The sequence below is a fragment of the Aureobasidium subglaciale genome (genome assembly GCF_000721755.1).
Source record: "Aureobasidium subglaciale EXF-2481 unplaced genomic scaffold scaffold_6, whole genome shotgun sequence".
NCBI classification, from domain to species: Eukaryota; Fungi; Ascomycota; class Dothideomycetes; order Dothideales; family Saccotheciaceae; genus Aureobasidium; species Aureobasidium subglaciale.
The window spans coordinates 707,339-733,696 of record NW_013566989.1 but is presented as its reverse complement, the minus strand read 5'-3'; the positions used below and the strand labels follow the sequence as shown (position 1 = coordinate 733,696).

The 26,358-nt window shown below is 52.3% G+C and overlaps 11 protein-coding genes across 11 annotated transcripts; 6 read left to right on the top strand and 5 right to left on the bottom strand.

Moving 5' to 3' along the window:
* Window positions 1-118: 118 nt before the first annotated feature.
* On the top strand, window positions 119-1,759 carry AUEXF2481DRAFT_28153 (uncharacterized protein; the record flags this gene model as incomplete). Its single annotated transcript, XM_013489893.1, has 1 exon — window positions 119-1,759. One exon carries the CDS (start codon window positions 119-121, stop codon window positions 1,757-1,759), a length of 1,641 nt encoding a protein of 546 aa, XP_013345347.1.
* A 370-nt stretch (window positions 1,760-2,129) lies between these two features.
* On the bottom strand, window positions 2,130-3,224 carry AUEXF2481DRAFT_63977 (uncharacterized protein; the record flags this gene model as incomplete). Its single annotated transcript, XM_013490029.1, has 3 exons — window positions 2,130-2,269; window positions 2,325-2,685; window positions 2,742-3,224. 3 exons carry the CDS (start codon window positions 3,222-3,224, stop codon window positions 2,130-2,132), a joined length of 984 nt encoding a protein of 327 aa, XP_013345483.1.
* Window positions 3,225-3,675: 451 nt separating this feature from the next.
* AUEXF2481DRAFT_28151 (uncharacterized protein) lies at window positions 3,676-5,427 on the top strand (the record flags this gene model as incomplete). Its single annotated transcript, XM_013489892.1, has 1 exon — window positions 3,676-5,427. One exon carries the CDS (start codon window positions 3,676-3,678, stop codon window positions 5,425-5,427), a length of 1,752 nt encoding a protein of 583 aa, XP_013345346.1.
* A 350-nt stretch (window positions 5,428-5,777) lies between these two features.
* AUEXF2481DRAFT_3710 (uncharacterized protein) lies at window positions 5,778-6,147 on the bottom strand (the record flags this gene model as incomplete). The annotated part of the gene is made up of 3 exons (XM_013489811.1): window positions 5,778-5,855; window positions 5,910-6,060; window positions 6,110-6,147. 3 exons carry the CDS (start codon window positions 6,145-6,147, stop codon window positions 5,778-5,780), a joined length of 267 nt encoding a protein of 88 aa, XP_013345265.1.
* A 321-nt stretch (window positions 6,148-6,468) lies between these two features.
* Window positions 6,469-8,361, top strand: AUEXF2481DRAFT_38437 (uncharacterized protein). The gene is made up of 4 exons (XM_013489971.1): window positions 6,469-6,840; window positions 6,893-6,987; window positions 7,044-7,918; window positions 7,978-8,361. Exons 1-4 carry the CDS (start codon window positions 6,504-6,506, stop codon window positions 7,982-7,984), a joined length of 1,314 nt encoding a protein of 437 aa, XP_013345425.1. The 5' UTR covers window positions 6,469-6,503; the 3' UTR covers window positions 7,985-8,361.
* A 675-nt stretch (window positions 8,362-9,036) lies between these two features.
* On the bottom strand, window positions 9,037-13,776 carry AUEXF2481DRAFT_3708 (uncharacterized protein; the record flags this gene model as incomplete). Its single annotated transcript, XM_013489810.1, has 5 exons — window positions 9,037-10,391; window positions 10,443-10,833; window positions 10,887-13,514; window positions 13,570-13,707; window positions 13,762-13,776. 5 exons carry the CDS (start codon window positions 13,774-13,776, stop codon window positions 9,037-9,039), a joined length of 4,527 nt encoding a protein of 1,508 aa, XP_013345264.1.
* A 323-nt stretch (window positions 13,777-14,099) lies between these two features.
* Window positions 14,100-16,474, top strand: AUEXF2481DRAFT_87625 (uncharacterized protein). The gene is made up of 2 exons (XM_013490070.1): window positions 14,100-14,384; window positions 14,434-16,474. The coding sequence occupies exon 2, from the start codon at window positions 14,510-14,512 to the stop codon at window positions 16,304-16,306; it is 1,797 nt and encodes a 598-aa protein (XP_013345524.1). The 5' UTR covers window positions 14,100-14,384; window positions 14,434-14,509; the 3' UTR covers window positions 16,307-16,474.
* Window positions 16,475-17,274: 800 nt separating this feature from the next.
* On the top strand, window positions 17,275-19,419 carry AUEXF2481DRAFT_28147 (uncharacterized protein; the record flags this gene model as incomplete). Its single annotated transcript, XM_013489891.1, has 6 exons — window positions 17,275-17,308; window positions 17,364-17,392; window positions 17,455-17,657; window positions 17,713-17,761; window positions 17,819-17,916; window positions 17,967-19,419. 6 exons carry the CDS (start codon window positions 17,275-17,277, stop codon window positions 19,417-19,419), a joined length of 1,866 nt encoding a protein of 621 aa, XP_013345345.1.
* Window positions 19,420-19,848: 429 nt separating this feature from the next.
* AUEXF2481DRAFT_46543 (uncharacterized protein) lies at window positions 19,849-21,811 on the bottom strand (the record flags this gene model as incomplete). Its single annotated transcript, XM_013490004.1, has 4 exons — window positions 19,849-21,428; window positions 21,597-21,641; window positions 21,699-21,731; window positions 21,787-21,811. The coding sequence occupies 4 exons, from the start codon at window positions 21,809-21,811 to the stop codon at window positions 19,849-19,851; spliced, it is 1,683 nt and encodes a 560-aa protein (XP_013345458.1).
* An 871-nt stretch (window positions 21,812-22,682) lies between these two features.
* AUEXF2481DRAFT_38430 (uncharacterized protein) lies at window positions 22,683-23,489 on the top strand. The gene is made up of 2 exons (XM_013489970.1): window positions 22,683-22,906; window positions 22,970-23,489. The coding sequence occupies exons 1-2, from the start codon at window positions 22,730-22,732 to the stop codon at window positions 23,246-23,248; spliced, it is 456 nt and encodes a 151-aa protein (XP_013345424.1). The 5' UTR covers window positions 22,683-22,729; the 3' UTR covers window positions 23,249-23,489.
* A 508-nt stretch (window positions 23,490-23,997) lies between these two features.
* AUEXF2481DRAFT_3702 (uncharacterized protein) lies at window positions 23,998-25,308 on the bottom strand (the record flags this gene model as incomplete). Its single annotated transcript, XM_013489809.1, has 1 exon — window positions 23,998-25,308. The coding sequence occupies one exon, from the start codon at window positions 25,306-25,308 to the stop codon at window positions 23,998-24,000; it is 1,311 nt and encodes a 436-aa protein (XP_013345263.1).
* Between the last annotated feature and the right edge of the window lie 1,050 nt (window positions 25,309-26,358).

The window sequence follows — 26,358 nt, the reverse complement described above, 5'->3', positions numbered from 1 at the left end:
TTCTTTTCTTTACGCCACTAATCACTTGCAACATAGCTGCTCAGAAGGTGGCTCCTCTCGCGAACACGCGCCTCCGTCCAGCATCAAGTTGCATTGATCCTGACACAGAAGACAAGGCATGTTCGCCAAAGAGAAATACTTTCCGGTCTCTCACTATGATATCATTGCTCGACTGAATGGAGAATATGATAGACTACTGGCGTCTGGAGATTACCACCCGTTCACCTATCCTTTTGGAACTTTAGGCGCCACGGTAGTGATCCTCTATCTCCTTCTCGACCATCGATCGAGTCCTTGGCTACGTAAAGTTCGTTTTGCAGCATGGGCCTTCAACACAGTGTTTGCGATATGGAGCATCAAGAGTTTCCGAGCTCGGAACCCGGCAGCGGCGTTTGGTGTGGGCCTGATCTCTGCCTGGTCGATATTGTGGTGCAGCATGATGTTAGTGATCAAGGATGTACAGTCTGACTTCTCGAGGATTGAAAGAAGAGAAGTCCATCTGGACTCGAGCTCCTATTCTGCCTCTCCACGGCCCGCAGAAACCAACGGCCACGCGACTGGGAGTGCTCATCAGAACGGCTCAATTTTACACAATCGCAGTAGTAAAGTAGGCACAACACAAACATCTGCCCAAAGGACTGGCACGTTAGCCTGGCAAGGCTACCCTAAAGCTCCATTCCTGAAACGTCTGGATTGGGTCGCAGACATCTTCTCCAACTTCAGAGGTATGGGATGGAATTGGCGGATCAATGGTCTACCTTCACCACCACTTTGGGTACAGGCACAAGTCTCGAACAATTCAGATGCGCCACCACCATCAGAAGAGGACGAGAAGAAAACTCTTGTCAGTCGTACTGGCGTCCACCGCTATCACGACAAGCCATCCCTGCTGAAAGCGAATCTATACATTGCTTGTCGCAACGCTGTGATTCTCGATATACTCAAAACTCTGATCTCACACGACGCTTACTTCTGGGATGGCAATGTCTCGGCGGTACCTAGCTACTTGCCAGCGTCTCTTCATACTTCTCCTGTTGCAGTCCGCAGCGCTCGACTGCTGCTCAGCTTGACCGCAGTCTACACAGCTCTACAGGCCGTCTTTGCTCTGGGTCCTCTCTTCTTCGTTGGAATCATCGGTCCTCGCTACCTGGGCGTACGAGGCGAGCCTTGGATGTATCCCGATAGCTTCGGCTCATTCACCAATGTTCTGGACAAAGGCCTCGCCGGTTGGTGGGGAGGCTGGTGGCACCAATCTTTCCGCTACGCTTTCGAAGCTCCTGCCACAAAACTCATCGAGCTTCTGGACTTGCACCCAAAATCACCATCTGCAAAGTTTTTGAGTCTGACTATCGCGTTTGTGCTATCGGGTGTATTGCACGCCAGTGGCAGTTACACGCAGCTGGGACGTACGTATCCACTCTCTGGCCCTTTCTTTTTCTTCGTCTCTCAAATTGGAGGTATAAGTGCCCAACTTGCACTTATCTTACTTCTGCGCCAGTTTGGCGTGGTACAACGATCACCAAAGTGGTTGCAACGTACCGCAAATTTCGTTTATGTGCATGTATGGTTCTACTATACCGCACCGCTACTATGTGACGACTTTGCACGTGGCGGCATCTGGCTATTCGAACCTCTGCCCATTAGTCCACTTCGAGGACTGGGCTTCGGAGGGAAAGGAGATGGACTTTGGTGCTGGTGGGGAGATATCGTGTGGTGGCATAGGGGAGACCGATGGTGGAACACTGGTTTCGCTTTGTAGACCCGCTGAAGAACAGGAACATGGTCAGCATCCCATATTAGAATACAGATTAGAGAATCCACATTGCGGTGCACATTACACTCAAAGTCCATGCCGAATCCCAAACTGTCACAAGTAGATTTGATCTCGAGACAACAAGAAAGAAGCACACGAACAGATAAAGAGCCTGCCCAGTCCATGCGCGCATGACAATGAAATCGGGAAAAAATAAGAAAACTAGAACAAATAAGGGATTTCTAAGAGGGGGAACTGGGAGATGCGCCGGCTTATACACAATGGGTCTTCTTTCTTTTCCTTCACGGCGCAAGGGACCGTGTCCCGGTGGCCTACTAAAACATCAAGTGGGTATTGCAGAGCGGAAAGCGCGAATTTAGATGAGGTCGCGCTTGACGAACTCTGCGTGCATGGTCTTACCGAGCGAAGCAGGGCTGCGCTCGACAATGACACCAGCAGCCTCGAGAGCCGAGATCTTGGAGTCGGCACCACCCTTACCACCGCTAACAATGGCACCTGTTTGAATGGTCAGAAAAGCTAGGTCTTTAGGGAAATGTCGGAGTTCACTTACCGGCGTGACCCATACGTCTGCCAGGAGGAGCAGAAATACCAGCAATGAAGGAGACAACGGGCTTGTTGGCAGTGTTGTACTGCTTAAGGAAGTCTGCGGCATCCTCCTCGGCGGAACCACCAATCTCACCGATCATGATGATACCGTCAGTCTCGCCGTCCTCGAGGAAGACCTTGAGGCAGTCGATGAAGTTGGTACCAGAGAAGGGGTCACCACCGATACCAATGACGAGCGACTGACCAAGACCGGCCTGGGTGGTCTGGTTGACGGCCTCGTAGGTGAGGGTACCGGAGCGGGAGACGATACCGATGCGACCGCGCTTGTGGATGAATCCAGGCATGATACCGATCTTGCATTGGCCCTGTAGGATGGTCAGAGATGTGATTGTCCGAGTTTGAGGTGTTGTGTGGGTCATACCGGAGCGATGATACCGGGGCAGTTGGGGCCAACAAGTCTGGTCTTGCCCTGAGTCTTCAGGATGTCGGTGATGCGGACCATGTCGTGCTGGGGGATACCCTCGGTGATACAGACGACGAGAGGAATCTCAGCCTCAATGGCCTCCTCAATACCCTTTGCGGCGACGGGAGGAGGGACGAAGATGGCCGAAGCAGTAGCGCCGGTCTCTCTGACAGCATCGGCGACAGTAGCGAAGACGGGCTTGCCCAAGTGTGTCTCTCCAGCCTTCTTGGGGTTGGTACCACCGACGACGTTGGTGCCGTACTCAATAGCCTGCTGGGCGTGGAAGGTTCCCTGCTTGCCGGTGAAGCCCTGGTAAATGACCTTGGTCTGGTCGTTGATGCGGAGGTTTGTGTTTGTGGTCAGGTACGAGGACGAGCCACTGCTGTAGGGGCGCGAGGCGACGCGCAGGGCGGAGCCCAGGGGCTTTCTGAAGCTCTGCATTGTCGGGGGACGTCGAGGAGGGTGGTGAGTGGGAGAGGTGGAGGGAGTTGTTTGGAGACACACGAACTTCTTCGATAGCGCTTTCCCTTCTTTTGCGAGGAGCAGCGAGCAAAGCCGCAGCAACCCTGCAACGCCCGCATCCCGACATTCTGCCGCTCGAGGAAGCTGCCAATCCAAGCGGCAAGCCATTATCGCGTCTGCGCCTGCCGTTCCAATACACGACTCGCTGCTCTATGCGGGGGACTGGTGGACTTTTGAACTTTTGAACTTTTTGTCTCCAATTGTACATTGATATCGACCACTCCCAGACCTTCGCCAAACTACTCCATTCGACCTATTCACTTCCTGGAAGAACAACAATCTCCAACACTCTCGGTCGACATCTCAGAAGATCCGTTCGTCGTACTCCACCGCCGTCGCCGCTGCAGGCCTGCAGAAGCTTTAATCCGACATGGCGACCATGACCATGACGGCCACTGAGTCCAAACCTAAGCACTCCCGCGTACCCAAGGGTGTCAAGTTGCCACCAGAGAACGAGCGCTATATGCGTGCTTGCGCCGATGTAGCCAGCGCCCTTGTCGAGGACTACGAAAGCCAGCTCGATGGCAAGAAGCCCAAAAAGGATCTCAACCTCAATACTCTTCGCAATAATATCGCAAAGAAGCATTTTCTCAGCAACACGCCACCTCTCACTGCCATCATCAATGCCGTCCCCGAACACTACAAGAAATACATCCTGCCTCGCTTGATCGCAAAGCCTATCCGTAGTGCCTCTGGTATTGCAGTTGTCGCCGTCATGTGCAAGCCTCACAGATGCCCTCATATCGCATACACTGGAAACATCTGTGTCTACTGTCCTGGAGGTCCCGACTCGGACTTTGAGTACTCGACTCAGTCATATACTGGGTACGAACCTACTTCAATGCGAGCCATCCGTGCAAGATACGATCCATTTGAGCAGGCAAGGGGAAGAGTGGATCAGATCAAGTCCCTCGGTCACTCGGTCGACAAGGTCGAATACATCATCATGGGCGGCACTTTCATGTCTCTCCCCGTCAGCTACAGAGAAGAGTTCATTTCTCAACTACACAATGCACTTAGTGGTTTCCAAGCAACAAACGTCGACGAGGCCGTGCTGGCTGGCGAAATGAGCAGCACAAAGTGCGTTGGTATCACTATCGAGACGAGACCCGACTACTGTCTGGACCAACATCTTAGTGACATGCTTCGATATGGATGTACCCGTCTGGAGATTGGCGTTCAGTCGCTCTACGAGGACGTAGCGCGCGATACAAACAGAGGTCACACTGTCGCATCAGTCGCCGAGACATTCAAATTGTCAAAGGATGCTGGCTTCAAGGTTGTAAGTCATATGATGCCCGATTTGCCCAACGTTGGCATGGAGAGAGACCTGGACCAGTTCAGAGAGTACTTCGAAAACCCGGATTTCAGAACCGATGGTCTCAAGATCTACCCTACACTAGTCATTCGAGGAACTGGTTTGTACGAACTCTGGAGAACAGGCCGCTACAAGAACTACACACCCAATGCGCTGATCGATCTTGTCGCTCGCATCCTAGCATTGGTGCCGCCATGGACCCGTATCTATCGTGTGCAGCGTGATATCCCCATGCCTCTTGTCACGTCAGGCGTCGAGAACGGTAATTTGCGCGAGCTAGCCTTGTCTCGCATGAAGGATTTTGGCACAACTTGCCGTGACGTCCGCACACGCGAGGTCGGTATCAACGAAGTCAAGAACAAGATCCGCCCCTCACAAGTTGAGCTGGTCCGCCGAGACTACACAGCGAACGGCGGTTGGGAGACGTTCTTGGCCTACGAGGATCCTAAGCAAGATATTCTGATCGGTCTTCTGCGTCTACGCAAGTGCAGCTCGACGCATACATTCCGTCCGGAGCTTACCGGGCAGCCGACGAGTCTGGTGCGTGAACTGCATGTATACGGCTCGGCGGTGCCTGTCCATGGACGTGATCCCAGGAAGTTCCAACATCAAGGCTACGGCACACTCTTGATGGAAGAGGCAGAAAGGATAGCGCGTGACGAGCACGGTAGTGAGAAACTTAGCATCATTTCTGGTGTGGGTGTTCGCAGCTACTACGCCAAGCTTGGGTACTGGCTGGATGGACCTTATATGAGCAAGTGGCTGAAGACCAAGGACGACGAGGATAGCGACGACGGTTTCTGATTTTGAGCACCTTGGTCGTGGAATAATGATGCATTTGGCGAATATCAACATGAATGATGGCGTATTGGGCTTCTGTGGGAAGTGGATGGAAGTTTTAGATGTGCAGGAGATAGATGAAGGTTATAAACAAGGGCGATGGGCCTGATTGCCGCCCAATTGCGAAATGTCTATGAAGAAGGCTGTACCTAAAGAGGAAGCAGTAACGCCGCGCCGAGAAAGCAAAAGGTTGTTGAGATGGTCGAGGTGGTCGTAATGTCGAAGAAGTCGGACTCATATTATTGGGGTTGCAGGTAGCTCTTGGGAGTATGAGAGGAACGGATGGAGAATAGGACGGTCGTGATTGGACAGAATTACGACAGGGCAATGGCACCTCTCGATCTGTCTCGTTGATGCAGATAGGCCTGGCCGGCGCAAAAGACGAGGAAAGCCTGTAGTCGGATCAGAAGGCGTGATGGAATTTCCAGATTCGAGCAACGACTTACACCGTAGATGGCGACAGCACCGAAGACAGAAGCGGCGACAGCAGCGCCATCAGTCGGGTCTTCTTCTGAGCCCATCATCGAGTGGTTGTTTGTCTTGAAAAGAGCACCAATGACGGAGAGGATGACGATGGCAAAAATGGAGATGACAACGCTGTCGGGGTCAGTATGCGAGCAGGGAGACAGGCAGACAGTTCGCGTACCATGTCCAGGCATTGAAGGCGGATACGACAGGCTTCATATTGAATTGAGGCGTGCGATGGTTGGAGGGCGACGGGTTGTGGACGACTCGGACGTGTGAGTCGTGTAGTGGTTGAAGGTGTCAAGCGGATAGGTAGGCTGTGTTTCGGCGTGTCTGATCGAGCGACAGGATGGTATGCAGAGATGGACTTTCTCAACAGGCGATGGATTGAACAAAGGACCCGGCTGGTGGCTGACGTGCTGCGTGCTGCGTGCTGCGGGTTGCGGGCTGCGTATCGTTGCCAAGCCCTCCCCCGACTCCGCCGCCGCCGCCGCGAGACCCCTCGATGAGCGTTCGAGCTACACGTCTCGAGTGCGGGAGCTGTCATCTTGAACGACAAGTCAACAGGAGCCGCCATGATTTCAGGCATCCTCATTTTCAATCAAAAGGGTGAAAACCTCATCTTTCGTGCCTTCCGCAATGACTGCCGCCCTCGTCTCGCCGATGTCTTCCGTATCCAGGTCATCTCCAACCCACTGGTTCGCTCGCCCATCTTGACTCTTGGATCGACCACTTTTAGCCATGTCAAGCACGAGAACATCTTTATTGTCGCCGTCACAAAGGGCAATGCAAATGCTGCTCTGGTCTTCGAATTCCTGTACCGCTTGATTCAATTGGGCCGCTCCTACTTCGCAAAGTTCGACGAGGAGGCCGTCAAGAACAACTTTGTCCTGATCTACGAGCTACTCGATGGTTCGTCGAGACTGTCTGATCAAATCTTGAACTTCGCTCACCACTCGTCCAGAAATCCTCGACTTTGGCTATCCTCAAAACACAGATACAGACACGCTCAAGATGTACATTACCACAGAAGGTGTCAAGTCCGAGAGAAGTCTGGTCGTACGCTTGCTCAATCATCTTGAATGCCCAAACAGTCGCTCACATACTATCAACAGGAAGACTCGTCCAAAATCACAATGCAAGCCACCGGAGCAATGTCGTGGAGACGAGACAACATCAAGTACCGCAAGAACGAAGCCTTTGTCGACGTCATCGAAGACGTCAACCTCCTCATGTCTGCCAACGGCACTGTCCTACGTGCTGATGTCAATGGTCAAATCGAAATGCGCGCCTACCTCTCGGGCACCCCCGAGTGCAAGTTCGGTCTCAATGACCGTCTGACCCTGGGTGAAGAAGCCCTGGCCTCGCCCTCTGGGAACATGGCTGGCACAAAGGCCACAAAAGCTGCTGCTGGTAGCGTCACTCTCGAGGACTGCCAATTCCATCAGTGTGTGCGTCTGGGCAAGTTCGACACGGACAGGACGATTTCCTTTATTCCTCCCGACGGCAGCTTCGAGCTGATGCGATACCGTGCCACCGAGAACATCAATCTGCCATTCAAGGTCCACGCCATTGTCAACGAGATTGGGAAAACAAAGGTCGAATACAGCATCGCCATCAAGGCAAACTACGGCTCAAAGCTTTTCGCTACCAACGTCGTCATCCGCATTCCGACACCCTTGAATACCGCCTCTATCACCGAGCGAACCTCCCAAGGCAAGGCGAAATACGAGCCCGAGCACAACAACATAGTGTGGAAGATTGCTCGTTTCACCGGTGGCTCCGAATACGTGCTCAGCGCTGAAGCTCAACTCACCTCAATGACCAATCAGAAGGCCTGGAGTAGACCACCCTTGAGCTTGAACTTCTCACTGCTCATGTTTACGAGTTCAGGCTTGCTGGTCAGGTATCTCAAGGTTTTCGAAAAGAGTCAATACAGCAGTGTCAAGTGGGTGCGATACATGACACGAGCAGGCAGTTATGAGATACGGTAAGCCATCACCTTTACACTATACACGACTCGAGCCTTCGGTACTAATCCACTTTCAGTTTCTAAAAACAATCGGCAATCGGCAATCGGCAATCGACAGTCGTCACGCATCATTGGGTCTTTAGCATGGCGTCTTCTTGTAAGCAAAAGCACAAAAGCATCTTTGCAAGGGGGGTTTCACCAACGGCGTTTTTTACTTCACCATTTTCCCATTACATCTTTGAGATACCCGCGTGATCAGAGGCCAACGTTTGTTTCTGTTTCTCGCTTCTCTTTCTCTCTTGGTCTCTTGAGCAGGGTCACGCATCCAATTTTTTCGTTCTAACTGTATAAATAAGTGGTTCTTTTCCTGAAGTTGGAAATCCTGAAGCGATTGATGGTATCTGTCTCATATGTGTTGTGATTCAGGTTGTGTTTCTGTGACAGTGCTGGTCGTGTCGGTTGCAGTTTCTCCGATCCGAACTGTGAAGCTTCAATTGACATTGAGCTATCTTGCTTATATGCTGATCTCGAACAAGGCAACTATCAACAGATATGCGTCATCATGTTACACCTATCCTGCTCTTTCATTTGCACATTCAAACAAGTCATGCAGATCACGAACTACTGTAGTCGAAGTCAGATGGTTGATGGGACGACCCTGATCAGCCCGTCATCTCACCATCAAATCAACACGCCACCCTCCAACACTTGCCAAATGAGAAACGCAAAACACAAACACGACGAGTAGTGGAACACCAAGAGTAAGACAATCGTTCGATTGAGGTTCAAAGTGTCATGGTAGCACATGCATTGTCATTACAATCATCGTAAACTCCTCTGTCCAACCCTTTATCAAGCAAGCAAAACAGTGCAAAGAAGAAAACCCTATGAAAAGAAAAGAAAAGAGAAACCAAGGAGAAAAGGCGACATCTATGCATTCCGAGTCGCAAGGAAATACGCGAGTGATAATGGCAGTCCGGAGCAGCAAAGCGGATGAGAACCGGTATACTCCTTCTTCTGCAAGCCATGCATTTTGGGTCCACAAGAAGTGAAAAGATAAGAAAGAACAAGAAGACAAGGAAATAAGAAAGACGGTGACCAAGAGGAAAGAGAGGCCGCTTCTGGCTGACACCTTCCTAGTAAATCATGCTCTTGACTTGATGTCTGTCACGAAGTCCTGGACGTGGACTCGTAGGCGGTGTCTCATCTCTCATGGTCTCCTGGTGAGATAGTGTACGTTTGAGTTTGGGCGCGCCGGCCTTGGTATCTTGAGCATCTGATCCTGATCGACTGGGGTTCTCCGAGTTCTGTTGTGCCTTGGCGGCTTTGGCATCTGATCGTTCCTTGTTCAACACCATGTCGGTCCATTTGGCTGTGCTACCTGACGAAGGCTTGCCTATGGATGACCCGAGAGCCTTCATCCAGGCGTCCTTGTCGGCCGCGCTGTCGGCGTAGAAGTCGATGGTTTCGCCATTGGCAAATCTCATCCTGAATCCTTCTTCGACAAACTGGTAGCCATCATCTTCTTCGGCAAAAGCAGACTTGCGTCTTCCCTTGGTTGGATGGCCCGATGTAGGATCGGCGACGAGTGATTTCTGGTCATCAATCATTCTGGTAGCCTTTGAGAGATTGATAGTCGCTCTCGGCTGGCGAGTGTGCTCATGGTATGCAGTGAGCTTGGTTCCCTGCAAGCGGAAGAAGCGACGACGCCAGTATGGGCAGTCGCCTCCTTGCTGACTCAAGCAACCTTCCCAAGAAGACTCCTTGACTTGTTCGGCAGCCTTCATCTCTCTGACAGCGGAGCTCATGCTCTTGGGCATATGTTCATCGCCAGACCCCTTAGGTTTCGGGATGTACATGAGCTGCAATTCAAGCTTGCCCACAGCGTAAGGTGGGCGTCTGATGGTGCCATCTCTGCCGCCGAACCCAGGGTTGCCATTGTTGCGCTTGCTGCGAACACTGCTAACGACATCGGCATCCTTCTCCATCGCCCACTCATTGAAACAAGGTACATCGACGGTTAGCTGTCGTCCAAAGCATTGAGATTCATGCGACTTCAACGAAACATATGCGCGAGCGAATGAGCCAGATTTGGCATCCACGACTTCACGCAACATATCCCATGAGGTTGGCTTGACGGAAGCACGTTTCCTCTGCATTTCTTCTTGTTGGCGACGTTCGATCTCAGCAGCCTCTTCTCGCTCTTTTCTCTCGCGCTCCGCTCTTTTCTTGGGAGACGAAAGCAAGCGGGAGAATCTTGATGTGGAGGACTTGATGGGCTTGGTTGGGGAGACGGGTACAGGTATCGACATCTGAGGTTTGGGCGCAGGGGCAGGGAGCTTGGTAGTAAGAGTCAGTTGGAATTCGAGGTCGTGAAGAACGACAAGCTCGAATTCCTGTCCAATGGCGGCTGCTCGTCCAAGCTGGAGATCAGCAGTCGTCACACAATGTAAGCCATTGTCCAGTGTGAGTTGGAAGAACAGACGATCGTCTGATCGTATGTGTTAGTCATAGTCGAAACATCCATGGCGCAAGTACTTACTGCGTGGTAGTGGTAGATCAAGCTCTTTCACGCCGACGACCTTGACGAAAAGTCGGCCTCTCTCCTCGCCATCACCAGTCTCATCAGTAGTCATGTACTCATCCACGACTCCCAGAGAGCTTTCATGACCAGGCACAGGAGGGGCTGGTCCGGTCATGTTGGACTTTCTGCCGGATGATCTCCTGGAGCTCTTACGTCTGGTCTTGCCGTTCCACGGCTCGGTTGTCAAGAACTTCTCGCCAGCACTCGACTTTCTTGGGCTACGCGAACCCTTGCTGGTAGCTGAGGGGTTGATCTGACCGTTGGGGGAGAGCGGACGTTGGCTCTCATCACTGAAGTTTCTGTTGCTAGCAACAATGACCTTAGTATTCTGGCGCATAAGGTATCCTTTCTGTGAACAAATAGTTAGCACGTGCAAGTAGGCATGTCTGGAACAAGACTTACCTTCTGGGACTCGATCACACGGTCAAATTCAGCGTCCATTCCGAGACCCATATCATCGTCAAACGAATTTAGCGGGAAATCAAGGTCGAGCTTCATCTCTCGGCTCTGTTGAGTGTTTTCGTGCTGCTCGATAGAAACACCTGACGAGTCACCTTCCTCGGGAAGCGCACCCTGTTCGAGTCCAGCGGGTTCACGAAGAGCCACCTCGGCTTCTTGCTTGCCGTTCAAAGAGTCCTGTTGGATCTCTTGACCGGCTGTCTCCTGTCCCGAACGTGAGTCTGAGCTGTGGGTCTCATGTCCAAAGTCATCCTCGTCAGAAGTAGCTTCTTCATCCGCTTGGGCCAAGAACTCAGAGCGGTACTGATCAGGGATCGCGGGTACCTCGTAGCTCACATGACGACGCTGAGCCTTCATAGCTTCCAGATCGGCAGGAGTTCCAGAAGGACGAGCCTTGAGCTTGCCTTGAGTCTTAATGGTAGCTTTGCGTTCAGGAATGATTGGTGCTTCCTCCGGAGGTGGAGACATATCAATCATCGAGCCATGGATCACAGAGCCAAAAGACTCGCGGCCAATTGTGTGATCGGATTCGAAGGAATTGTCTCTACCGTATTCCGCCTCGGTGGTGAAGCTAGGTTGCAAGACTATGGGAGGTTCGAGAACGGATTTCTTGCTTTGATCTTGTGCGCTTGTGGAAACTGGTGGTGTGGGGGTCATGTAGTCCTTCAAGCCAAAGTCGAAATCGTCAGTACCCAAAAAACTCAGGGGAAGGCCCATACTAGATTCTTCACTCCCTTGCGGATTGCCGAGCGGAGTCGCGAATGCTTCTTCCTCGGGGAGAGACTCGTGGTCGTGTTGAGAGGTGGCATGTTGATGATCATCGGGTTGTTCATTGACCAAGACCGACATAGGAGATGAATAACGGCTTAAGTCGTCCTCAGCGTGAGAGTCTTCATCGTAGTCGGCATGATGAATGACCGAACCTTGTCTATCATACTCGTCCAGCCGCGCTTGCTCAGGTCCGGTTTGGAAAGATGGAACAGCACTGAGATCGAGGTAGCTGTTTTCATCCTCCTCCTTGATAACAGCGCCAATTTCAGCGTCGAACTGCGTGGATGTCTCGCGAGAGGGAATCGGGACATCAGGATCGAGGTTGGCCAAATCGCGGTAATCTCGGTCGGCGAACGAGACCATTGATTCCTCCTGTAGACCAGCATCGAATTGGTTGTACTTCTGAGACTTGACGTTGCGCAAGATGGACTCGCGCGAGATGCTCGGTGCGAAGTCAAAGCCAGCTAGATCATCCTCTTCGACGTCAGAGTGCTCTGGTTGTCCAGCGATATTCTCATGTGCGGATTCGAGGTCTTCCTCGAGGGACTGTCCTACGTTCTGTGACTTTTCGACATCAGCTAGAGATGTCTGCAATGCGAGGAGATTCATTCTGTCTTCCATGGACATATTGGTCTCTCTCATGCGAAGAATCTCATCTTTGGAGACTGAAGCAGGACGGGGTGGCGAGGGGAGAGAACGTTGAATGCTGCTTGCTCGTTCAGCGGCAGCAGCAAGGCCACCAGAATCGACACGGTCTCTTCTAAATGAAGGTACGCCAGGGAGTGGAGGCAGGGGTCTTGCTTCGGCGTCTGAGTTAGCCGACTCTGAACGGCTGGAAGAGGGCCTTTGTTCGGTAGGTGAGATCGACGCATGCCTCTCGGTTGTCTCATCGTCGTCGTCGTCGTCGAAAACGTCGTCATAATCGTTGACAACATGATTACGAGCGACCTCAGGACTCATGTGCCTCCAATCTTCGGGAAGAACCACAGGAGTCTTGTCGGTGTCCTCGAGGGAAGCATCGAAACTGTCTTCGTCTATGGAGGATGCGCGCTCGAAGCTGTTATCGTCATAATCATCGGAATCGTAGCTGCCCTCTCGTGAACCCGAGGCAATAGAAGATGGCTCTGGTGTTTGTTGTTCGTACTCGTTGATCTCTGGAGGTGCTGTCTCGAAAGTCACACTTTTTGCATGGCGAGGTTGCGCACGAGGTGTCGCAAGCCGTCCATCGTCCTCATCTTCAGGCCAATCACTTTGTTCTGTCTCGAAATAGCCAGTGAAACGGCTGTTGGATGTGAGGGAAGACTTGGTCGGCGAAGGTGTTTCTCGACGAGGTGAGGCGGGGGCGGATGTGTTTTCAGTAGAAGTGGCAGACGAAGGGCCTGGGATCTTGGATGGGCTCAGGTCTGCATCGGTAGGTGATCTGAGGGGGTTGTTTTCCTTGCGCAGACTGTCGAAGCGGGTGAAGACGTTGTTCTGGAAGTTGCCTCCCCAGCCACGATTGCTCAGTGGGCGCTCAATGACAGGAGAGCTCGAAGGATCATAGTTTTGCTTGGTCTCGCGAGCATACATGGTGCTGTTCTTGACGCGGGATGCCTTTTTAAGGTTCTCAATCGAGGAGCGACGGTGTGAGGATGTGCCAGATGGCGAAGCAGAACGCTCAGAACGCTCCGGGCGCTCAGGACTATTCTCTGATCCGAAGCGCGACGGAGAGGCACGGTCTTCCCAGAACATGCGCGGCGATCGTTGCTGTTGCAAAGGTGACGAGTCGAACGGTGACGAATCTTTGTTGGCGACCATTTTCTGGTGCGGAAGATTAGGGGGGGACACTCGCACACTCGCGCAAACCGTGACTTACTTTGGTCGTTTGGTTGTAGCTGGGAGAATTTCTCCTTCGCTCTGTTGAGCCAATCTCTGATAGCGGACGAGCCATTTTGGTGGGAGAACCGATCGACGAAGCGGTCGAGTTGGACTTGACAATCTTGAGCGGCTGCACCTAGGGTCAACGTCAGCGCATGAAGATTGACACGATCCAGGCCACCTGGCTTACCTCTTCGGTGGCCATTGTTGACGAGGAATGTACGCTTTCCCGTCCAGGGGAGGGCGCTGGATTACTATAAGAACAAGACTAGAGACAAATGCAAAGGCAGCGATGCTGTTGCAACAACAGCGATAGAACAAGAGTTGGGCCCCGAAAGGAAAAAGCAAAAGTGAATGAACGGAGAACAGAACGATTGGGGTCGGTTCACTAGGTATACAAAACAATCGTGGAGTCTTTGTTTTCGTCGCCCTGCGCAACCGTTGCTTTCATGCGGCAGAGTTGGCACATGTGGGAAACTAGCTAGAGAACGCTGACCACGCGACATCTCGCTTCGGCCTTTCGATGTGTTCAGGTCCGTCACTCCCACACTCTCTCGATGACTAGAGCAGACCAACGACGAGCTGCATTGAGACACAGTGATGGCTCAATCGACCAAGTCCAAGTCACTGTCCCCTCACCACCCATCTCATGCAGCTTGATGACGGATCAGGCTTGTCTCAAGCGATCTTGTGTCAATTGAGTCGATAATCGGCCAAGGACTCGACAAGCACACTAGAGCCGCACATACACACGTTCTCTAATCAAACTCCCCGCACAAAACGAACCTTATCGTGTGTTTCAAACCGCTTGGCGTTTGTGGAACCGGGAATTTATTTTTGTCTGCTACAGCTGACTGCTCAGTCAACATTAGGTGCCTATATACCCGGCTGTCACGCTGCCGGTATCGTCATCTATCGCTATCGTCGCCGCTGCATAGATGCTCTCCACCAGGATGCGACCGTCTCTCTGTCCCTTCTGCGAGGCCGCTGCCTTCATGGCACGCCCGGCATTCCAAATGCGCTCCATGCGCCACATGGCTACTACACAAAAACCTCGCCCATCGCGAATGGGTCTGTCGCCCAAGGTCGCCCTACCCGAAGCGAAGGCCCCGAGACGACGTACAAATAGCCCGTTCGGTGGTATGAACGTCACGCACGCAGACTTCCGTCATGCCCCTCGCCAGCGACCGTCATCGGCAGAACAAAAGAGAGCGACGCGAAATGCTCCAGAAAAGTACAAGCCCAAGGATGACAAGGACAAAGACCCATTCAAGGCTCTGAAGATGCAACGCGCTCTCAGTCCAATCTCCTACAGTCATCGTTCGGCCGTCAAGCAGAGCATAGCGGATACCGAGTCCTTTGACCAGTTCGGATTACTACCCTCCATCCACCAATCCATATCTGCCCAAGCATTGAAAGGGCTAGATGATACTTCGCCCACACCCATACAGCGTCTTGCTATCCCAGCTCTACTCGGAACTAGCAACAAAAAATCAAAAGATAACAATGCCATGCAGCAATATCTATTGGCCGCAGAAACTGGATCTGGCAAGACATTAGCATACCTCCTACCTGTGATTGATGCGTTGAAACGTGCTGAAATCGCGCAGGCTGAGGAGGATGCTCAAGTTGAAAAGGAGACTGCTGCGCGCAAGAACATGTTTGCGCTCGAGTCTCCACCGCTCTCCAATGAGCCTCATCCCACTACCGGACGTCCTCGTGCCATCATACTGGTTCCCACTGCAGAGCTAGTACAACAAGTCGGCGCTCTGGCCAAGTCGTTATCCCACACAACCAAGTTCCGTGCTGCACTTATCTCTGCCAACTTTACTGGTACCGTTATTCGCAACCGCTTGTTCTCACCTTCAGGTGTTGATCTTCTCATCTCTACCCCACACCTACTTGCGAGCATCAGCGAGAACGACCCAAATGTGTTATCGCGCGTCACTCACATGGTCGTCGATGAGGCCGACTCGCTCCTCGATCGATCCTTTGCTCCTATCACTGGCAGCATTCTAGATCGTGCCACTCCAAGCTTGAAACAGCTTGTCCTATGTTCAGCCACGATTCCTCGCAGTCTCGATTCTCATCTTCGCAAGCGTTTCCCCGACATCCGCCGTCTTGCCACGCCGAACTTGCATGCGATTCCTCGTCGTGTCCAACTCAGCGTTGTCGACGTCGAGAAGGACCCCTACAAGGGTAACAGAGACCTGGCTTGCGCAGATACGGTGTGGAATCTGGGTCGTGAAGCAGGTGAAGATGCTGTGAAAAGGGTCATTGTCTTTGTCAACGAGCGCGAGAAATGCTCCGAACTATCATTGTACCTTCAAAGCAAAGGTGTTGACGCGTTGGCTCTCAGTCGTGATTCCGACGAGCGAAAACAGGCTCAAACCCTGGCCGAGTTCACAGGAGCGACGATTGACTCCAAGGCCAGTCAGGCTCAGGCCAAGGCCAGTCCCGCGGTGCAGGCGGCCCTTCCTGGGAAAAGGCAATTGACCAACACCAAGGTACTTGTCATGACTGATCTTGGATCTCGTGGTATCGACACCTTGATGGTTCGCAACGTCATTCTGTACGATGTACCCCACACCAGTATTGATTTTATCCACCGCCTTGGTCGTGTTGGACGTATGGGCAGGCGAGGTCGCGGGTTCGTCCTTGTCGGTAAAGGCGACCGCAGGGATATCGTAAAAGAAGTCCGTGACGGCATGTTCACCGGCAGTGCATTGATTTAGTGTTCATACAGAAGTGAAGGAAGCAGATGCAAGATCGTCAGCCTTATAGTTTGGGCTATGCAAACTACTACTTTTACTCTTTCCCTTGAATCTCAACTCATCAGCAATCGGAGTTTGCGTTCAAATTATGATTCCCATAAATAGCATGAATAAGATCACGTCCTTGACACTACCATCCTAACTCTTGTAGTGACCCAATCTTATATATATGTCTGACAAGAGCCATGTCAGGCGTAACTACTCACGACCTTGCAAGCAACGTTGGCCGAGCCACTCTAGACAAGAATTGAGCAATAGGGGTTGCTGGACATGTTCTCAATGTGAGGCGAGAACATCGAGAAGGACACACGATGCGACGGAGCCAGAAGCAGCCGTGTTTTGAGCCCAGAGCGGCTAGACGCTGCGTAAGGTCACGGGAACAAAGCGCAATGATGCTTTCGCTGATCGGTGCCCCGGTAGCAGACCAAGATGCACGATTTTCGAACTCAGTGACCTGTCTGCTGACCAGTCTGGCGACTCAGTGATTAAGAGACTATCTTAGAATAGTGCATGCATAGCGACAGATGTATACGCAGCGATGCAGAAGAGGTATGTATGGTTCTTGACAGCAGTGTCCATTGTACGGGGGACGACCCTGTCATGATAATCGAGCCGCGTATACCACCGGCCAAGTGACGAACTCTTTGGAAAGGATTGTTGAGCTGAGTATCTCTCCTGACCATACAGTTGTTCACGGTAAGTATTGTGCGTTTTGCAACGAGGCAGTTGGACCGAAGGTGGCTTGGCGGAAAGTCAAAGCGAGATGACGAGAGGGCTGAGCGTCGGTCGCCGGGGCAGTCAAGCGCCCTCGGACAGGTAGCCGTGCGCATACCGTATCACCTCTACCCTCCCGCATCAACCAGTCGCGGACCTCGTCGTTTCTGCTTTGTATTGTTTCGCAGCCGGTGAAGACGTCAGTTTCATCCACCATGTCTGGCCGCTTTGTTAGAGCATCAAAGTATCGTAAGCGCCTCGACGCGTCCACATACAAGCACACGACATGTCTAACGTGAAGCAGGCCACGTCTTCGGGCAGTCGACCAAGAAGGTATACACTCACGCGCCTCCTCAACAGTCTGGACTCCCATCTGACGCGGATGCCTCGTGCAGGAACAATGTTACGACAACCTCCGCATCTCTAAGAATGCTTGGGACACGAACCTGATCAAGGCCAATCCCAAGTATCTCTCGGTCAATTGGGAAGCCAGCGGTGGCGGTGCCTTTGCTGTCATTCCCGTCGACGAGCGTGGAAAGCTGCCCGATGTGATGCCCTTGTTCCGTGGCCACACGGCCGCCGTTCTCGACACCGACTGGTGCGCCGCCCACCCTCCGGACGAAATGCCACTCCCTTCTGACATGCATGGACAGGAACCCCTTTGACGACTCGGTCATTGCTTCCGGCTCAGACGACGGCAAGGTAAGCTCCGATCCTCGGTCGCTTTGCGGATGCCCTCTGACAAATTTGTGTGTCTAGGTCTTTATCTGGCAGGTCCCAGAAGACTTCACCCTGCACACCGACGCCGATGAGCCCACCGATATCACTCCTGTGCACAAGCTGTCTGGCCACACTCGGTATGCGCCTCTGTCAAATCTCACACCCGCCCCAAACTGACCCACAACAGTAAGGTCGGCCACGTTCTGTTCAACCCCTCCGCCGCCAATGTGCTTGCCAGTTCCTCGGGCGATTGCACCGTCAAGCTATGGGATCTTGCCTCAAACAACCCCCGCCTTACTCTTAAGCACAACGACATTGTCCAGTCTTTGTCATGGTCGGCCGATGGTGGCATGCTTGTAAGCACTTGCCGCGACAAGAAGATTCGCTTCTGGGATGTCAGACAAGAGAGGCCCGCACACGAGGTACAAGGACACCCCGGTGCAAAGAACAGCAGAGCCGTGTGGATGGGCGAACATGACCGTGTCGCCACAACCGGCTTCTCGCGCATGAGCGATCGTCAGCTTGGTCTGTGGGATGTGCGCAACCCCAAGGAACCCATCGGTGGTTTCTCCATCCTCGACTCTATCAGTGGTGTCTGTATGCCTTTCTGGGATGATGGCACTCAGATGCTATACCTTGCAGGCAAGGGTGATGGAAACATTCGCTACTACGAATACGAGAACGACAAGTTCGAGTACCTCTCCGAGTACAAGTCGGCCGACCCGCAACGTGGTATCGCCTTTGTGCCCAAGCGCGGCGTCAACCTGCACCAGAACGAGGTTATGCGTGCTTACAAGACGGTCAACGAAAACCTGATTGAGCCCATCTCCTTCATCGTTCCTCGCCGCGCAGAAGTCTTCCAGAACGACATATACCCTCCCGCTACTGGCAGCAAGCCTTCCATGTCTAGCGAGGACTGGTTCTCTGGCAAGGAGGCTGCCCTCCCCCCCAAGATCTCTCTCGAGAGTGTGTACGAAGGAGAGACCCCTGTCGAGATACCTGCCGAGAAGGCGCCCTCTGCCAGCCAGGCGAAGAGCACCCCAGCTCCTGCTACTAACTCATCCTCTTCCGCCCCCACTCCTACCCCGGCTTCGCCTGCAAAGCCTAAGCCTGAGCCTGAAGTTGCATCAGCACCCACGCCTGCACCCGCCAACAGAGGATCGGTAAAGGACAACCAGGCTAGCATGGCCGCTATGGCTGATAGATTCGCCGACAATGAGGAAGTGACTCAATCAAGGGGTTCTGTCAACGATGATTTCGACGAAGTACCCAAGCCAGCTCAACGACCCAACGTCACAATTGTTACCAAGCAAGAGGAGAGGACTGGTGTACGTACACCTCCACAAGTTCAAACTCCCACCAAGACTTCTTCTGCCCCAACTCCCGAGCCCGTCTCCGAGCCAAAGTCCAGCGACGTCAAGTCACCAATCGCAGAAACTTCCAAGCCAACTCCCACCAGCGCAGAGCCGCCTACCACGTCTGCTGGTGCCGCAAAGGGAGCAGCCGAAGGTATCAAAGGTGCTTTGTCCGAGATTAGAGGTCTATTGGTGCAGCAAGCCCAGGACATGGCAGCACAGGCGGAGCGTATCGAGAGCCTTACAAAAGAAGTGGCTGGCCTCAAGAGCCGTTTGGGAGAGTAGTTTCGTCATCACCTGTAGGATATTGCATGTAATGAGCACTTGTAATTCAGAGACAGCGCAAGTACCTGCGAACTTGAACCTAGATTGAAGACCTCAATTCGCCTACCATCTGGTCCTGTGATATGCTATCCATATCTAGCCTCTTCTATTGCAACAAGAGGTGGGTTTTTTCTTGTACATCATCACATCTGTCAAGCACGCTTTGAAAAGTGGCAAGCGGAAAACAATCTTCTATCTCTTTTTGTCATTGCTAACACTCCTTCACTGATCCAGCTTGAAAGGATCGAGCAGGTTATTTACTGCGAAAAGCGGGTTTCTGTCCCTTCCTTTGACGTGCATGGACGCCTCTAAACGCCGTGATGATGCATTATTCTCCCATTCTTGTTTTCTTTCGATGCATCTGCCCATTCATATTCATGATATCTTTTTCTAGAACGAAGCCTTTGTCGACTCTGCACCTGCAATTTCAGCAGTGATTGTGGCGAGCATACCCGCGCTGGCAGCAATGAATCCGAGATAAGGCTTGCTGGGGTGGAGAACACGAGAGAGGTACTCGGGGTGGTACTGGACTCCGACAAACCAGGGGTGGTCCTTGAGCTCAATGATTTCCTGACGGACACCGGTTTCGTCTTTGCCAATGAAGTTCAAGCCCTTGGATTCCAGGGTAGAAACATAGTTGGGGTTGACCTCGTATCTGTGACGATGACGCTCAAGGATCTGAGATTGGCCATCGGCAGATGTGCTAGAGGCGTAGAGAGCGCGCAGACGACTCCACTCTGAGCCAGCCTGCCACAGGGTAGGTCTCAGACCGAGTCTCATGGTACCACCAAGCTGTCCAGGGTGGTGCTCGGGCATGGAAACAATGATACGATCCTCGTCGCGAGCGTCAAACTCCTGGCTGGTGGAGATTGGGGTGGGGATGTCGCAAACATTTCTGGCAAACTCGATGACGGCGATTTGCATACCAAGACAGATTCCGAGGTAAGGTGTACCGTTCTCACGGGCCCATTGAGCAGCCTTCATCATACCTTCGGTACCTCTCTGGCCGAAGCCACCGGGGACCAGAATACCGGAAGCGGTGCAAACATCGTGCCAGGCTCTGTGGTATGCCGCGGGATTTGCGCGCTCAGACTCGGGTTCAAGATGCTCAGCGTCGACCCATACGATCTTCAGCTTCTTCTTGCATCTCATGGCGGCGTGTTCAACACTCTTGACAACACTGAGGTAACTGTCGGGACACTCGAGGTATTTTCCAACCAGAGCGATCTCAACAACGTCGGTGACAGTGGCCAGGCCCGAGGCCAAGCTGTTCCAGCTCTTCCAGATTTCGGCACCCTTGGCAGCAAGAGCTGGCGAGATAGTCATGGCGTCAATACGGAGGACATCGGTCAGGCTCTGCAAAAGACCTTGTTCTTGAAGGAGGATGGGGACTTGGTATGTGCTGGGCATGTCGCGGACCACGAGGACTTGGGGAAGAGGGACCTGGCAGAAGCGAGCAATCTTTTGGTGAGCGCCGGAGTCCAGAGGGTTCTCACAACGACAGGCAATAAGGTCAGGGATGAGACCGGCACTGCGCACAGCCTTGATGGCCATCTGAGTCGGCTTTGTCTTCTGCTCGCCGTGGACCAGGGGGACGTAGCTGACGTGGATCTGCATGAAGTTGTCTCTTCCAGCGCGGGCACGGAGTTGAGTCATGGCCTCGACGAAAGGCATGCTCTCAATGTCGCCGACGGTGCCGCCCAACTCGATGATGCAGACATCGGGCTCCTCGTTTGTGTCGTCCACAGGGATCTTTGCTACTCTCTCGATCCAGTCCTGGATGGCGTCGACAACGTGGGGCACGACCTGGACAGTGTGACCCAGGTAGTCTCCTCTACGTTCCTTTTCGATGACGTGCTGGTAGATCTTGCCAGTGGTGATGTTGTTCTCGCGAGTCAGGGTGATGTTCAAGTAGCGTTCGTAGTTGCCGAGGTCGAGGTCGACTTCACCGCCGTCGTCGAGCACGAAGACTTCGCCATGCCTTGAGAAGGTCAGAAGTGCGCGTCTGTCATTCAGGAACAATCGACATACTCCTTGGGGTTCATGGTACCGGCGTCGACATTGAGATAGGGGTCAATCTTGATGGAAGAGACGTGTGTCTTGTCAGCGCGGGAATGGATGAGAGCCATAGGTCAAACATATCTTCAATCCCATAGTCTTCAACAGCAGGCCAGTCGACGAGGCTTCAAGTCGCAGTCATGTCAGCATCGGCGCGCATTCTCAATGAACGCTGGTCATACCAATAATGCCCTTGCCGACACCGCTGATAACACCTGGACGAGCCATTAGTCCAGGAACAAGCCTCGGTAACTGAGCACTGCTTCTTACCTCCGGATACAAGTACGTATTTCATGTTTGCTTTAGATAATGCACCTTAGGGTCGCCTCACTAGCATATGCCAGCGGGAAGGAAAGAAGGTGGAATTTTTTTCGCGACAACGCCAGAAAAACGCGTTCGCTCACCAAATCCTGGGGAAGCATTATGACTCGGAACGGTCATTGTGGTCAAAGCGTGTGTCTACCCTTTTTCACTCTCCAGTTCGCCCTGCGAGACTAAGAAGCGGCGCCCAATAAGTGACTTTGAGTCGCGACAATCATGCGGGTGTATCAAAATCTACGCTGATCGCTCGGTGAGACTGCCTGATTATCCACTATCCTGCATGCATCGGACCCTCCCACTATGCCACTATGGAGTAATTCAAGCAAACAAACAAGTGTGGGGCATACTGTGGAATAGGACGTCCGACCTAAGACTTGATGTCTTCTCTAGAATGCCGCTCGGCAAGTCTCACTCCAGACTAGAGAGAGAAAACCAGGATAGTAAACAGCACACTGGCTGCCATTGGTCTCAATCACCCCGCTGGCATGCGGCAGGAGCTGCTCATAGAAACGCAAGCAAGCTGCGGGGAAGATTGCATGGTACCATGAGCAGTCCAAAACATCAGATGTTGCAGGGGTCTGAATTGGTAGGTATAAGGATCACCTGAAGCGCCGAACTAGAGAGGTCAACAAGATGTATCTACTCTCGCTCTTGTCGCTTGTTGTAGGCACTCTCGCAACTGTTCGCGAACCGGTTTCCGACCAAGTTCCACTTGGTCTATCAACCCTTTTCCAGATCCCAGCCATAGGGTTTGGCACTTGAAATCTAGACAACGCTACTGAAGCGGAATCTCATGCCATCAAGACTGGCTATAGGCACATCGATGCTGCTTCCATCTATAGAAACGATGTATCAATGGTCTTCGTGCTGTGATGGAATAAGCCGTAACATCATGCAGATAGGTGTCGGCAAAGGCATTGCAGAGGGCCTGACAAAGAACGGGCTGTCTCGTGAAGACCTATGGATAACCTCCAAATTGTGGAACGACCATCATGATCCGAGCAAAGTCGAGGCAGCCATTGACAAGACCCTTTCCAACCTCAAACTCGATTATCTGAATCTATATCTGGTCCGTAAGCCGAAGGCGAGTGATCTAACCTCGATCAGTCTCGCTAACAGCATTTTTGTCTAGATGCACTGGCCAGCCTCCACCCATAAGGGATACGAGATACAGTTCCTTCATACATGGAAGGCGATGATCAAGCTAGTTCAGTCTGGCAAAGCGAGGCGCATTGGCATCTCAAACTTCTCACCTGATCAGCTCGACACCTTGCTAAATCACACCACTCATCTACCGTATGCTCATCAGATGGAGCTGCATCCCTATCTTCCTCAAGATGACTGGATCCAATACCACACAATGCGCGGTATCCAAGTAACCGCCTACTCCCCTCTGTATGTGATGCTATGAGCACATGTGGGTTTCCCAGTCACAACGGGTCGATTGGCTTAAGCGAGGCGCTGTTCCGAACAGAACTGGCGAACGTTGTAGTTCCCTCGACTCGAAAGACTGGCCTGTATGAGAGCTCTGATTCTAGTTTGGGATGCTTGCTAATTCAATTTTGATCCAAGTGATGGTACTAATCCCACCTACCATCGCAAGTCGAAAAAACATGCCCCCTCTGTTACTGGAAATAAAGCCATGGCCATGATTGCAGAAAAGCACAATTCTACACTTGCTGCCGTCGCTCTGGCTTGGGGCAAGAGCCGAGGAACAAGTGTGATCCTCAAGAGCGCACATGCAGAGAGGATTGACGAAAACCTTGCTAGCGGGCATATCGAACTGGACTCCGATGACCAGATTACCATCGCAAAGCTGGGTCGTAAGTTCACCTTCAGATACAATAACCCTAGCAAGAGTTGGAAACTCAAATTGTACGGTGGTCTTCAAGGCATAAAGTGAAACTACTAGCGAGAGAAATTTGGCAACGATTTTGGAAATGAGTCTTTTCTTTTCAAGTTACCGAGATTATTGAGAGTAGTGCAGAATGTTTCAGAATGCCTACATGCAAGCGTTTAGCACCTTCGCGGATATGTGAAATCGTTCGAACCCAAATGGGAAAACATAGAATAACCTCCGAGATGCCCGTATGCACAGCCGAAAAGGGAGGAATCAAAGAAAACATACATCTATTGGGCGTCGCACGTTCGTAGTCTCGTTCATTCTTTCCTCTTTCTCTTTCTTCGATCCTTGTTTCCGATGGCCATTGGCGATTGTGCGTCGTCACTATCCTGATCGTCCTCTTCCGCAGCATTCTCTCCGTCGTCTGCACTGCTGTTGTCTTCATCAGCGTTGCCAGACCTCCTTGTAGCCTTCTTTGTGGCTTCACGACCTTTCTTCACAGCCACATTCAGACCTTGTTTCCTCAAGGCTTTCAGTAAAGCACTGCTAGCTCGCATGCCTGGAAACTCCTTTGCTGTGAACACCTCGAAAGATTCTGAGATGATCGAGCTTTGAATCCGCGAAGTCGTTCCGACGGAAAGATTTAATGGATCCACGATCAATAAACGAAATTGGAACCGATATCTTCCAGGATTGCGACAAGAGAGATCGGGGAAGACGAAGAACGTTCCTCTTCTTCCAGTCTCGTCCGTACCAGAGAACGGAGATGCTACCGCGGTACCCATGAGACGCTGTGTTGCTGGTGCGTTTGGATGCGCTGGCTCGATCTGCGATTCGTCCTTGTACGTCATCGAGTTGATCAGAGTACAATGCAATGTCGTGTACACATAAGGAGTGTTTTCGCTATCCACCTTCCCTGTTTCGGCATCGATGACTTTGAGTTCCAAGATGGGGGGCGGGTCCACCACGCGGCGGTCACGTTCTCCAAAGCCGCATGCTCTAGCAGCAACAGGTTGCTGTCGCATATTCAACTCGTATCTCAAGTTAGATGAGGGGGTAGAGAAGGAAGGCAAGCGACTGAACTTCTCCGAGATCGCAGATGGAGGCTCACGTGGTGAAGTAGCAGAATCAAGCGATGCCGAAGATGGACTATTCGAAGCAACTGGCGGACTGTATGGCGGGTATCGTGAAACATGTTGAGAACTGGAAGCCTGAGGTGGATATTGCGGTATCTGGAAGACAGGCGCCGTACGCGAATTTGGTGGTGGTAAGTGTATTGCCGAGTTGGCTGTGCTTCGCTGGTGTGCATGCAATCGCGGCGACGCGATTTCTGGAGAAAGATGCCCCGCGACTGAGAGTTGGGAGCGATAGGGCGATTCCTGAGGGGCACCGGACAGCAGTTTGGCTATCGGTACTGACCGTTGTACATAATCTTGGGGATTTGTTGAAGCTCCTGCCCTTGAGGATGGCGGTGGAAGAGTGGTAAATGGCGGATGAAGAGAGATACTCGAGGAGCGGTCCTGTCCAGATATTGGTGGAAAGTGATATCCAACAGAGTTGTGCCGTTCAGGATGTCCGAGGAATTGTGGAACGAGGAACTGCTGAGGCCTCTGAGTCTCTGCCGCCATCTCTCTGTGAGAGCTATTGACAATTCGCGGATGGACGGGCGAAGGAGGTCGCGACCCGGACATACGTATGGTTGGAGAGTATTGTCGTCCCAACAGAAGAATCCTACAGCTGCATCTGGGGTATTCCACTCTAGTCTTAACAGTGGTAGTAATGCGAAGGGGTATGTTGAGGCAAAAAGGCGGTCTTCAAGTTGCCCGTCAGAGCGTGATACAGACAATTTCCTGGGCAAGTGCAACGGAACGAATTTGATATACCGTGCATGCTCTTGTCACATCTGACTCGACTACCCAATCGGTGTGAATGGATGGGCGCGAGGCGATCGAGCACAACAGCTGCGAGGCGATCCCAAAGCCAGGTTACGGTTCCGAACCAGAAGAGTCTGCCTTACAAGGGTGAAGCAGAGATGGAAGCGAATGCGTGGATTGCGAGAAGTACATGCAAAAAGTCGAGCAATCCTTGCATCCCGGAGACAGGGTGGGGAGAAAGGAGAGCGGTGGATGAAATCGTGCCAGACCCATTATCTTTAATGTCTGACGGTGGGAACACACAGCTCAACTAACGCGAGAGAGCATCTGCACGTACGTGCTGCTTTGGTTTAGTGCATTGACCCGTTGTGTGGATTCGGGTAGCGCCCGGCGCCTGTACTGTAGGCTCTTCTGGCGAGGGTATTTTATCAGAATTGACGCGCCGCTTTTCCCTGCTGGCTCCTGCACCGCTCCAAACGATCTTCGCACATGTGTGGTGCGTCTCATTTGGCCATTCGGCTGCTAGTCTCGCCTCATCCATCTTCTATTTCGTTGGTACGCTGTGACACGAGCCCTGTATGCCCGTGCATGAATGCGTACCCGGGCATGGGTGTCGAAACCCACCCAACTCCCTTTTTCATGCTGAGAAGCTCGAGGACGGCGGACCAGGTTTTGATGGCCTTGGCGTCGAATTGGAAGTGGGGATGCATACTAGTTTGACCAATGTACCGGAACAAATGAAGAGGTATGCAGCTCCTTTGGTCGAGCCGAGGTGGTTCAGCCCCCCGTCCGTGCTTGACAGCT

Coding starts and splice junctions, on each gene's coding strand:
- AUEXF2481DRAFT_38437 (XM_013489971.1), top strand. CDS start 6,504: ATGATTTCAGGCATCCTCATTTTCAATCAAAAGGGTGAAAACCTCATC. Junction 6,841..6,892: donor GATCTACGAGCTACTCGATG/GTTCGTCGAGAC, acceptor CCACTCGTCCAG/AAATCCTCGACTTTGGCTAT. Junction 6,988..7,043: donor AGTCCGAGAGAAGTCTGGTC/GTACGCTTGCTC, acceptor TACTATCAACAG/GAAGACTCGTCCAAAATCAC.
- AUEXF2481DRAFT_87625 (XM_013490070.1), top strand. CDS start 14,510: ATGCTCTCCACCAGGATGCGACCGTCTCTCTGTCCCTTCTGCGAGGCC.
- AUEXF2481DRAFT_38430 (XM_013489970.1), top strand. CDS start 22,730: ATGCAGATAGGTGTCGGCAAAGGCATTGCAGAGGGCCTGACAAAGAAC. Junction 22,907..22,969: donor ATTATCTGAATCTATATCTG/GTCCGTAAGCCG, acceptor ATTTTTGTCTAG/ATGCACTGGCCAGCCTCCAC.